At 41.2% G+C, this 13,083-nt stretch overlaps 1 protein-coding gene across 1 annotated transcript in view; it reads left to right on the forward strand.

Annotated features, from left to right (window-relative positions):
* Positions 1-26: 26 nt before the first annotated feature.
* Positions 27-13,083, forward strand: part of OTOA (otoancorin) — a 37,065-nt gene continuing 24,008 nt past the window's right edge. Inside the window, exons 1-11 of the mRNA XM_064673022.1 lie at positions 27-1,932; positions 4,820-4,903; positions 5,232-5,260; positions 5,352-5,382; positions 5,476-5,503; positions 6,385-6,472; positions 7,351-7,482; positions 8,818-9,053; positions 9,236-9,339; positions 11,612-11,718; positions 12,165-12,304. Coding sequence (XP_064529092.1) covers positions 4,825-4,903; positions 5,232-5,260; positions 5,352-5,382; positions 5,476-5,503; positions 6,385-6,472; positions 7,351-7,482; positions 8,818-9,053; positions 9,236-9,339; positions 11,612-11,718; positions 12,165-12,304 — 974 coding nt within the window. The 5' untranslated portion in view covers positions 27-1,932; positions 4,820-4,824. The remainder of the gene's footprint in view (positions 1,933-4,819; positions 4,904-5,231; positions 5,261-5,351; positions 5,383-5,475; positions 5,504-6,384; positions 6,473-7,350; positions 7,483-8,817; positions 9,054-9,235; positions 9,340-11,611; positions 11,719-12,164; positions 12,305-13,083) is intronic.

Consider the following 13,083-nt stretch of genomic DNA (forward strand, 5'->3'; position numbering starts at 1 on the left):
TGCTCTTTGTGTTGAGAATCAAGTTTTCAGCAGCAGCACCACCTTGCATTTGTTTAAACAGCATTTGATTATTTTTTGAAGGGATAACAGTCCACAAAAAATGTATCACTTTTGGTTGGGTTTCCTTCATGTTCTCTCAAGGCCTCATAAATTCTCATTGCTTTTGCATATGCCATCTTCCAGCTAAAGGGGTTACAGTAGAACTTGCCAAAACTGCACTTTAAAATGATGGGTTTAATAAGAAGCTCTCTGAGCAAATTGTTCCCAAATGTTTTCAGCTCAAAAAACTTGCAGGCAGTTTCTTGCAAATTTTGTGAGTCTGTCTGCCTCTGAGGATCAGGCCCTGGGGACTTGATTGGGAGGGTTTTGCTAGCTTGAGACATTTTCTTCAGGAGCACTAAACAAATGCTATTTTTTTAACATGTCTTGTTTTTAAAAACTGTTTAAAGTGGATAATTTCTGGCAGTTGGGATATAACCTTTAAAACAACAGGCAGCAGCAGAAATAGTACAGAGCTGGCAGCTGTATGTCTTGCAGTGCTTGGGCTGTAAGTGTGAGAGAGCAGAGAAATCTCAGCTTTTATATCATCTGGTAAGTAAAGTAAGAACTAATTTATATTGCTTTTGAAGTCTAAAAAAGTTGTGTGTTGGGGTTGTTATAATTACTGGTGATCTTATGCCAGGTAGGATGCCATGAGTGTGTCATTTTAGGTTTGCCTTGGCCTGGCTTTGTCTGACAGTTAATGATTTCTGTTGCCAATTTATGAGCCTTTTATTCTCAATCATCTTCGTGGAGTAGTTGGTATTCTGTAGGATAGGGTGAGGGGGTTGATTTGGTGGGGGTTTTCAACAGTAATTCAGACTCAGTATTATTCTCTTTTCAGGATGGTGCTGTTGAATTTTTGCACATAGTACAATGAGATTTGTCTGTTGGGAAAACGAGCTATGTATGCTCTGGAGTGAATCCATTAATTTATCTTCTGTTCATCTTGTAATCACCTTGTAGTGGGAAAATGTTTTTTAATGTGTAATGAATTTAGCTTAAAGTAGCAAATACATATTAAGACAAACTTCTTAAAAGGTACTTAAGTGTTTTAATCCCACTGGTTAAAAATCACACAAGGGACTGCATTTCACGTCTCTCATCTTTTAGTCCTGTCACTTAAAACTTCAGTTTGTAACAGCTTTGAGAAGTTTTGGGACGGAAGGTGCAATGTAAATAGTAGGTTTTTGTTTTATTCTTTCTTATGATCTACTTTGTTCACTCTATTTAAACAAGTATTCTTACACTTGAGATGGGGAATTAAAACACGAGCAGTAATAGAGAAAAGCTTTCTACGAGTAAGCCTAAATTCAGCAGGGTTGAAAACCTGCTTAGTCCTGTCGAATAAACAGAATAACTCTGAGGGGACTGTACCTACACCCGAATTTCTAAAGCCAGAGTTCCTTGTGAGGGAAGGAGAGCAGTGCAGCTCATTGTGTCAGGAAAGGGGCTTCCTTCTCCTTTCAGGCCTTGAGGGAGCATTTGATGAGTGCAGTTAATACCTGCTCACAGCCCGTGCAAAGAAACTCGAGTCCAGTAGTTCATTAAATTCCCCAAAATACTTTAAAACGTCATCTAAGGGGACAAGTGTTGCAATTCCAGTGTCCAAATTCATTACTCCTAGGTTTGGAGGTTCTGCCTTGTCCCTCTGCTGTTCCTGTCCTGCTGTGGGAGACAAGTGTGCAAGTTGTCCTTTGATGGTGGTCTCACTAATGTGTGGTGTCTTGCCCTGGAGAGTAACTAAACTGTGTGTTCTGTCAAGGTGGCACTGGATGTGTTGCATCACAGGAGGAAGATGCTGTGCAAGGGTGTGATTTAGCCAGAAACTTTCAACACAAAGAACAACTTCGTCTCACGAAACCACAGCCCCCTTTTGCTGGGTGACCCCAGGTCAGTTCATGTTCTGCTCTGAGGAGCCCCGGGCCCCCTGCCCTTGGGGTGGGGAGATGAGGGGAGCAGGGCAGCACCAGCCCAGCCCTGGGTATCCCCACGCAGCTCCTTGAGGTCTCTTCATCTCTGGAGGGGAAACAACCTCTCCTGCCTGCCGTGGGAGTCCCTGGCCCTCTGAGCCCCCACAGAGGAGGTTTTTCCCCTCCCCTCTGGCTGAAGGCCGGTGCTGCTGGGCAGACACCTGGGGCGGTGCTGGCCCCTGTCCCTGCCCCTGCTCTCAGGGTCCCTGCCTGGAGCCGCCCAGCTCTTGGCACTGCTGGGAAGGAGGCGCACACAGCAGAGGCAGGTAAAGTGCTCCGGGGTCCTGGCTCTCCCCAAGAACCCACAGTCTCCTTCTCTTCTGCCCTCCTCTCTCTCCTTTTCCAGCCTGCACCCCCTGTGGGTTCCCTCACTGCATGTGGGGCTTTTTGTCAGAGGTGCTGAGAGCCCGGGTGCAGGGGTGGGCACTGGCAGTGCAAGGGTTTATCAGCAAGAGTTGTGATTATGAGGTCAGCTTTCTGGTTATCCAACTTCAGATAAGACAGCAACTGCATTGGAGAGGGTGATAAAATGTCTAGGATTTCTGTACATGGGAGAGCGGCTGTTTAGGGAGCAAGAGGAGAAGGCGGTCTGGGAGCTCCTTAAGGGTGACTTGTCAGAGATCTGATCACAGCATATGCAAGGAACAATCTCTGGGGAAATGCTGGATAGGATCTGCAAGAGATCCCCACAGAGCGATTTGGGATTGTCTGAAAGCCGCAGTGAACTGCAAACAGACTTAGTTTCACTGACAAAAGGAACTATTTCCCACAGATTGTCTTGCCAAGCAGGGCTGTTTCACAGCAGACTTTTTCCTGCACCTGCTGTTTTGTCTGCCTGAATTAGTCAGGATGAAAAAGGACTTTTCTTAGTATTTTATCTCCTTATGTATTGAGTTAGCATGCTTTAATTGAAATACACTCCCGATTGAAGTGAATGAATTGGAATAAACAAATCAGAACTGACACTGGAAGCATGATTTAAACTATGCAGAGTAATCAAACCTAACTGCAAAATTAATAGGGCAAAGGCAGAAACAAATACAAGTAAGTTCATTGTGTAGGAAACCAGATATATCCGAATGAGAGACATGTACTGTGGTGCTCCCAAAAGAATAGCTGAAAAGGGTTTCAGTGTGTGTAAAAACAAGACAGAGGCGATAGTTCTTAAAGTCTAATGTTTAAATTTTTCATCATCTGTCAGTTTGAGTCACTTCTCTTACAAGACTGGAGTTAAGTATTTGCAACAGACTGAAGTATTGCTGGAGGCTGTTGAAAGAGGTTTTCATAAAAGAGCACCTTGATACATGAGATTAAACAATCCAAGAAAGGAGTTCGTATTTATCAAATGTTCAGATCTGTAACTCAAGCTGTGGCAGAGAACTTTGAAAAAAAAAAAAAAAAAAGAGTGAGAATGGATCCAAACTCAGCAACAAAAGGAAATGCAGAAATTCAGTGTGTTGCAGATAAACCTTTGAAATGAGGGAAAGAGAGAGAAAACCTAACAAAGTCATCTCAGGGTCAGAGCCAAGTTGGCCAGTGGGGCCCTCTGTGTCATTTGTTAAAATGAGTGACTAATCCCAGCTAAGGAGCTGTGATCTGTGGAGTAGAGCATCATCCAATATCAGATTAATCAATGGTTTTGCCTGTGGGGGTGGTGACTCAGGGCTGAGCCGAGGGACAGGCTGAGGGTGCAGAGCTCAGTACCTTGTGGATTAAAGCAACTCATGGGCAGAGGGGATGTGGCTGCAGAAACTCCTGTGAGTGAGACCTGCTCAGTCTCAGCTTCCTTTCCATCCTGTGGCATTACTGCAGTGTGAATCCTTATCCTGCAGGAACTAGACCCAAAGCAACATATTCATTTTGTTTAGGACAACTGTGAGACTGCCAGTTTATGACACCCCAGTGAAAAGCTCTGGGTGTCCCCTTACTGGCCTTCCAGCTAATTTATCTTTCAGAGATCTTTCTGCCACACAGCACAGAGCAGCAGGGATGGCAAGAGCTACTAAACCATCTACTTCTGTAAAACTGTGTCTGGGGTGATGGTGGGACACTGATGGTACACATCTCCTGAGTGCAAGGACTACAGCTTTGATCCATCTAAATGAAGTGACATGGTCTTGCACTCAAATGTGTCACTCTCCCTCTGCTTCAAAAGAGCAGAAGGACGGTCTCTCCCTTTTTGCAGAGCTCTGGCAGCAGGGAAGGGGAGCTTTCCTTCCCCCCCCCTGCCTGGAGCACCCTGCACTGACCAGGGACAGGGACAGGGCCAGACCCCCCACCCTGTGAGTTCAGAGAGCTGCAGATGGAGGTCCCAGACCTGTCTGCAGGGATGGTGCAGGCACAGCCTGATGAGCTGGGAAAGGCTTAGGCTTTGCTTGGAGCTTCTTTATTATTTCCGTTTTCACTCCCTCTATTTCTCTTCTATTTTATCTGATTTTAAAAGGATTTGTTTTCTTGCTTTAACAAACCTGCATTGAAGTAGTATTTAGCTGGAGTGTGACTTACTAAATAAATGGTGCTACCAGGAAGAAAATTAAACAAGCCACTTGGTAAAAGGGAAATAAATCTGGCTGCACCTCCACACTTGGCATGTGTTTGCATAAAATATATCTCTATCCTGGAAAAAGATCTAAATTAAAAACTTGGGAGCAAACACTTTCAGAACGTTCTGATCTCTATCTGTACTCCACAGCATAGGCTGTCTCTGATTTATAGCTATGAAAGTTTGGGGTGAATATTGCCTTTTGACTCTGTTCTTTCTATTTTTCTTTTCAATCCAAATGTCTTTTGATTCTAATAAACACCAGAAGAAATGTCCAGACTTTTGAAGATATGTTTCTTGTTGATATCAGTGAATCATGCTGAGATTATTCACAGTCAGAGCTCTGAAGGTAAGACCAGAATTCGTGTCTGAGGAGTGTATCTTGGGTGGAAAAAGCTGTGTAATAAATTAGGTGCAGCACTGTTTGATAACTAGGACCAATTCGAATTCATGGAGCTATGCCAGCAAAGAATTTCACCAAGACTGATTATTATTTAATAGCCTTTTATTTTCACTGTTTTTCTGTAAATTAATTTGTTCAAAACCATATTAAATGCTTGTAAATAAATTATATATGTATATATAGTTTTGATCACTGCATACAATATTTGTCCTTTTGTGTAACACAAATGATAAAACATTAACTTAACTTCTAGTAAGGGGATAATCTCTTACAGATTTGCCTCCATTATTACACAAAGCTCTGGTAAGTATTTTTATTTGATCTTTCTATTAACATTTTATATTATAATCTAAAAATAATAATTTATTACATATGTTTACAATTTTTTCCATAGGAGGAAATAATAACTGGGAAATATCTGAATGGTAATGTACAAAGTTGTTCCCACTTACACTTTTAAAATTAATTAAAACTCAGTATCTCACCGTAACTTTTTATGTTCCATTTTTCATGTGCAGCCCTCCTTGATATACTTAATTTTCAAAGGTAATGTATTACTCTCAACAGCTTGATTTTTCAGTATTATCTTGCACTTCAGATATGATCTGTTTCATTTCCAGAGGAACTGGGACATTATGGATAGAATGACATTGCCACATATGATTACTTTGATTTAGATCTCCTGGGAGGAGCATTTCCTCTTAACATGGGAAAAGCTGTTTTTCACAAGAGAGGAAAAAAGCCCCAACATGCACAGAATGAGGCTGAGGATAAATACCTGCTGCAGTTTTCAAAGTTCTGATAATTAACTTTGTTCATATGTGTCAGAATGGCTGCTTAAGGAAATTGGGTGCAGTTCCAGCTTTCTGTCCACCTCCCTCTTTCAGTCCTAATCCCCCCATCCTCCAGCTCCTGGTGCCCTTTGAATTATTTGCTAATTTTGTCTAAATTGGAAAGAGCTGTATAAGCCTCAAAGGCCATTCCACTCCTACATATTTTGAGAAAATCAGTGGCTGTGTAAAGAAGACACTGAAATTAATGACTCTGCTGAGGGAAAGGCAGCAGACCTTCCTCCCTGGGCTTCCTACAAGCAGAGAACAGGTGTAAGGGGTGCCAGGAAGCACATCCTGGAGATGGTACTAATGGCAGCACCCTGGCAGCACCCTGGAAAACTGAGATTATTGTGGGTCTTTGTGGAATTAGATGAAAAAAAACATAACTAATTAATTCCATTCTTCATTGAACCATGTATTTTCATTGCATTAAATAGATCAACTATTACTCTGGTTAGGTCAAAAAGCTCGTGTCATTACTCGTGTCATTATGGTGTTAGTAGCACTGCTTGTTTTTCTTTTTCACTCTTGTAATATGCTGTTTTCCATGTTATATTATTTTACTGGCATTTTTGGTCCTGTTTTCTGTTACAGTTCTAATGTCTGGACAGCAGATATGCTTACAAAAGTCATGGCATATTTTCATGCCCAGGAAGTTATGTTTACTCTTAGCAGCCTCCAGGTTTGTGACATTTAAAATGCATGAAAATTTTTATTCAAAAAGGAATTTAAAAAGCAACTTATCTCTGTAGCCAAAACTAGGCAGTCAATAATAGAGGTAACTAACACATCTAGAGTCTAGCAGCTAAATAAGAATAGGGTTTTTGGTCATCTTTTCCCCCTAAGATTGCAGGAGTATGCAGGGCAGAAATAATAATAACAACAATCTTTTTGCTTTTCCTCTGTCAGTATTTGTTGGTGGCAGTGCAAGTTAAGCAAAGGCAGCAATGAACTGCAACACAAATTCCAAACCAATTCTGAAATAATTCTGTCAGGAATTAGAAGGGATTTTACTCCAGTCTGCTGCTAATGAGCCTTACAGAGCTTTCTGTTCCAACATTATGATTCCCCTTGGATTTTTCAAAACAGACATGAGATTGTTAACTGGTAATGCAGGTTGATGTGAGAGAGAATATTTTTGGCTTATGACCCGCTACAGACTTTTCCTCCCATCTAATTGCACATTTCCTTCCCTTTTTTAAGTAATAATAATATGCACACGTACCTGATTTTTTTTTTAGCTCTTTAAAACTTTCATTTTCCCAACTCTGCTGTGTGAGGCAGAAAAGCTTTATTACTCTTGTTTTATGAAGTGAGAAACTGAGGCATCTTTGTTAAAAGGGTCCTTGGAGAGGACTTGTTCATGAAGCCAAGAATAGGGTTTGAAAATAACTGTCTTTCAGAATACATTTACATTATTTTTGTTTCCAGTTTGTGTGGAGAATAGTTAAGACAGTAGAGGAGCTAAGCACTTAGTTCTCCTTGAGCACTTGAGTAAAAGGTGTCCCTAGAACAACAGTATGAGTTCCATATATATTACACTTATTTTCTGTACTTCAGATGTCCATACAAAGTTACCTGAAGAACCTTTTATACCAGCCTAGGCAACTACTGTCTGAATTTCAACAACTTGATCAGCAGCAGTTCCAAACTGCAATGAAGTATCTCTTCAACAGCAAGAAGGAGCATCTTGTAAGTCCCTTTGTGCTTGTGAAAAGGAAAAGCTGCAGTCAGTGGTTTGGGTAAATGGGAGAGGGACAGACTGGGGGGCTCACAGGGGACACTGTGCAGTTATTTACCTGGCTCAGATTAGATTCCAGGAGCCCCTCTCCTTAGGTTAGAACTTCATTTAATTCTTATTGTCTAAAAGTCTGCTGCCAAGTGCAAGTCATCCTTTGGATTTTTCACTGTCATCAGTAGAGAGAAACAGATCTCCAGAGAATGAATCATCTTCCTACTCTAATATCTAAGGTAGGTATGACCAGTTATTCTCAGGGAGTATGTTCTTCTTAAAAGTGACTGGAAAGAGAGCCAAGATGACTAAAGAAGGTGAAATTAGTAATTTTGTTAATTAGTTATAGGAACATGTGAGCAAACTTTTAACATTTTGGAGGGGAGGCAGCATGACATGATTTGCTGGTCTCTGTGGTGTGTTCCTGTGTGATCCATCTGAAAAGCCTTGCTCAGGGTCAGTGGGTGCCTCCCAGGGAGGATTGTCCCTGCAGAGGGGATCTCTGGTGCAGGTGGGATCACAGCCTGAGGTGTGAGAGCACTTGGATCTTCCCTGCTGCCCCTGGAAGGGCCTCCAGCCTGGGCATTGCTGAGGGGGTGGAGATTGACCTGGGAGAAAGGGAAAGCTCGTCCTCAGACACATGAGGTAACTGCCCAGAGCAAACACTGTATAATCCACTGTTCAAACAATGGAGGGGCAGCTCCTGCTGCCAAAGCACACGGATCAGGTGTGCACTGAGCACTGGGAGCCAGGGCAGCAGAGCATGAGCCCTGTCAATAAACTGTAAATCACCAGGACTGCCAGCTCTGAACAGGCTGTCCTAGACACCTGACTTGTGAGGTGGCACCTGTGCTCAGGGAATCCCCAGAGAACTGTTTGACATTGCCCCATCTTCTGGAAGGGGTGTTTGCAGTAACAGCTGCAAGAGATACTGCATGGAAAAGGTCTGTTCTAGAGATGTCTATATATTAAATTATGCATGAAATGATACCTATTCAATTCCAATATCCCTTTATTTTTCAAGTAACTAATTCTTTCATGGGAACACACACTATAATTTCAGCCATTTCAGTTATTTTTCTGTTTTTCATTTTGATTTTATAAAAAAAACTCAAGCTGGTCTCTGCCTAATGCCAGAAAGGAATTATCTGAAGTAATGCAAATGGAGTGTTTTGCAGGAATTTTTCATGTGAACAGCACCATATTCTTTGTGGAATGGTCTCTGTCAGGCCTCAAAATGAACAATGTATTGAATTAATCAACGAGATGTTCTTATAACCCTTTGTTGCTTACAGGAAACAGGAAATATTATTCTTGATTGGGATGAGACTAGAGAGAGAATTTTTCAAAGCCCAGGAGTAAACAGGACCTTGTTCCTTGTAACACTGGATAAATGCTTCCTGGCTCTGAGTGCTTTGGACTGTGTGGATATCCTAAGCCAGGTTTTGCACGTGTCAGCGGTGAACTATCTCCAACCTGATGTCATTGGGAGCCTCCCAGACATTCTGCTGGAGGATGCTTTCAGAAACCTGTAAGCCATTTGTTTTTCAGACACAATTAATACTACGTCATATTTGCTGGTCTCAGTCTATTTTCCAGATACAGCTTCCTGCTTATGTGTTGCTGGTTATAAAATAATTTTTCCATGTGTTTTTTTTTTTTTAAATAAAGAGTTAACTCATTAGTGAACTAACATGCCCTTGTATCACTTAGATCATCATTATTCAAGGACCTCTATGACAAAACCTCAGCAAATACTCAGAGAGCTCTGTATGGCTGGATGAAGCAGATTCTACAGAAATCCTATAACAGGAGTGGTATGTTATGTACAAAGTATTTTCTCTTGCTTATCATAAAAAGGTCAGCAAAGGCCTATCCATTGTATTGAATTGTTTCTCAAATTTAACACGTCTGTTTAAGAGTAGCTGTCTAGAATACCTTTTCTTCAGAATACAGTAAATGTAATATATTTGTTACTCATGAAAAATAGTTCTCCAAAGATATTTGTTCTTGTAGAATAGAATCATTCAATTGTTAATGTTGGAAAAGACCTCTAAGATCATTGAGTCCAACCAATGGACTCTTCATCTCTTCTGCACAGAGCTATATTCAGTCTTTTTCTAGTACTCTGATCTTTTCTCTCTGTGCTTTTTCTAAGACCGAAATAGGATACAGTGGTTGGTCAGGTGCTCTGCCAAGGTGTGTTGTTCACTTCTGAACACCTATTCAGACTAGAAAAATAGCTCTGGCTCAGGGTACATTAGCCAATGCACTGCTTAAAAACAAAAGAAGTGCAGGATGTTGTGAAAGCACATGGCACTGACTTGGTCAGAAAAGGGACTAGATAAAAACACAGTTAATTAATTCTGATTGTATGCATTTTACCACATCTGTTTGCCTGGTTAATGTGCCTTGAACGGCTGTACCACAGCTGTGCCAGCACAGGGCAGGCTTCACGAGGGGGCTCTGCAGCAGCACTGAACCATCAGAGCCACTGCCTGGCTTTCACTGAACATCCCAGCAGAGCATTTTAGACTTCTGGATGTGTGTATTCATCCCCTTTCCCTGGAAATCAAGGGCAAAATGCCCGTTTGCTTCAGTGGAGCTAAATTTGTCCCCTGGGTCTTCAGCTGTTTCAAAATATTGGGGTAACCCATTAAGTCATAGAGAGGAAGTCGATGACACTGCTGTGTGGTGGTGTTACTGCCAGGGCATTGCTGGGGAAGCAAAGATGCAGAACTTGCCTGGTGATACTCAGCAGTCCTGGGAAAATCCCTCAGTGTCACCTTGGATTGTGTGTGGAGCATTAGTGAACCCTCAGGGTGTGGGAGATCACCCAGGGAGGGGCTGAGAGTTAATGTGCCTCTCTTACCTCCTGGTTGCTGCTTCCCTGCCAAAAGCAGTGCAGGTGTGGTCAATCCACACCACAGGCCACAGCACAGAGGGCAGGACAGCAGAAGAGTCCTGCAATAGTGTGATTTATTCACTTTCTGTGTGGGTAGCACTGGGACCACCTGGGAAAGGGGTCATTTTTGGGGGATCACACCTACCACGGTTGGTACCTGCAGCTCTGTTCTGCTAAAGGCCACAGTCAACGTCCTTAAATTGTGCTTCTTTTTCTTTAACTCTTCTGTCATGTCTTTCAACTCCTGTAATATCCCTGGTAATGGGAGGTGATATCACTTTAAAAAACAGAGGCCTGACAGGTCTGCTGGGAGCATCATCTTGTCTCAGTTAAGGAGCTTAGATCTGTGTTTTCAAAAAAAGCACTAAATGGGGTCCTTCAGCTTCTGATAGATAAAGGGTGATGTTTTTTCAGATACTGAAAACTCTTCAAAGTGCCCTGATGATTTTATTCTAACAGAGTTGTGGGTACCAGCACTGCCAAGGAATGTGTTCAGAGGTATCACACGCTGAGCCATCCAAATTATGATACCTTGGAGAAAACAGTCTGTGGCTCAGAGTCCATAAATACTTTATTTCTCAGGGATATTTGGATCTTGACTTCATTTACAATCCTTGGGAGAATGTTACTAAATGAGTGCCATTTTTTTAACTGTTATGCAGTATTCTGTATTTTTTGCCAACCTATTTCCATAGAGGTATTTGAACCATTTTTCATTTTCTCTGTTATTGCTATTACATATTGCTGAAATAAATGGCATCATCAATAATAATATATGATATATAAAGTGTTACAAAGTATCATGCCTTCCTGACGTTCTTAAATAATATAATTGATTAGGGAAACTGAATTTAAAAAATACTGCTCCATATTTAATATTACTGGTTAAATTTTCCCTGTCCCACACTTTATCCATTTTCTATTTCGACAACATAAAATATTAATGTTTTTGTACAAGAAAATCTGAGACATTTGAAACACTATTTCATTTTCATTAAAAAATGTATAGGCTCATAAAAATGTGGTACTAAAATGTAGCCAACAGAGGGAACCTGACTCTCTCTGCTTTTAGGATTTTTCAGATTGTTTTTGATTGTTTACCAGTAACAATATACTGGGTACAATATCTTTGAAAAGCAATAACTTTCTTAACATTGTAGTAAGTATTTATTTGTACAAAACAGACTTCAATGAATCAACTTCTTGGGTCAGTGCAGAAAGCTTATGGATTTTGGGAAGATTCATGGTCCATCTCCCATTAGAAGAAATTCTGAAAATTAGTCTCAGTGAAGTAAGTAACAAAGTGTGGTTGGATATGTCATTACAAAGTGATGTCAGCTACAAACAATATGAACACAAATGCAAACTAAAACATGAAAAAAATTTATATATTTTAATTAAAGAGAAAATACAAATGTATTATGTACAAATATTCTTTTATGTTTGGAATTTTAAAGTGCCTATAATTAATATATAATTATTTATCTGTATCAGTATTATGTGGCTTCTGCTGAAAGAGATCAATGATAGAAGCCCTCAAATTATTTGACAGTGTGGCAGAGAATTGCTCAAATCGCTCACTCAGCTTTGTCTTCAAAAATACCATGTTATCCAAATCTATCTTCTTCCTTTCTCTACAACATGAATGGGGTCAATTAATTTAGTGTGTCAAACCCAGATTTTATTGGATGCAATTGTTTCACAATGCTGCTGCATGGTTCTGTTTGTGCTGGTCAGATCAGACTGTTCATTAGCTACGACAACGCGACAAAGCAGCTGGACACGGTGTATGATATCACACCAGAGCTTGCACAGGCTTTCCTGGAGAGGATAAACTCATCAGGATTTGATATGAGGAACACTTCAACCATCTACAGGCAAGACTGCTTTTTTTTCTTGTATGGCTGTGTGTGGATGGAATGAATAAGTAAGGAGAAAAGAGAGGAGCAATAAGCAGTATGGCACAGCTTTTCCCTTCCAGCAGGAAAATCTAGGCTGAAATCCAGCCCTGTTTAGCAACAGTGAAGAATTGCTACTTTATGATTTTTTGGAGGTGTGCCTAATTAGCTAATGCTTTGTCTCCTGCTGCACAGTGAGGAGATGCCTGTAGTAGTAGTAGGAAGACTACAGCAGTATTTTTGGGACCCGTCACGTCGTACAGTGCAGCAGTAAAACAAACTGAGATAGCAGGATATGAGTTGTCTTGGCTGTTTGGATCACAGAAGGTGGAGTTGTTCTGTGGAAATCATGTTACAGTTAGGACTGAAGGAGGAAATCTGCAGTCCTCCAGGACTGCAGGTGGTTTTTAGTTGACGTGGTTGTCACCAGAGAGGTCACAAAGTGAGGAGCTGTAAAGCCTGCCCTGCTGTCCTCTTTGTCCTGCAGGGCAGACATGAGCTATGCCTAAATATGGGTGACTGTTAGGTGTGTAAGCAGGAAACTGCATTTTCAGGGCTGTCAAACCAGCACTGAACTAACTTTAATAAAAAACCAAAACAAACTGCTCTTACTCACAAAGAGGCAGAGAGTGTGAGCTGCTGCGAGGAAGCGCCGTGCTCCACATTTACATTCAAGCTGTCAGATCAGTGGATGTATTTAGTCCCAAGACACCACTGTCTGAAGTTATTTGTAGTCTCCTCGGGGGATACCTTGGAGT

This window comes from Pseudopipra pipra, chromosome 16, assembly GCF_036250125.1.
Source record: "Pseudopipra pipra isolate bDixPip1 chromosome 16, bDixPip1.hap1, whole genome shotgun sequence".
In the NCBI taxonomy this organism is placed as follows: Eukaryota; Metazoa; Chordata; class Aves; order Passeriformes; family Pipridae; genus Pseudopipra; species Pseudopipra pipra.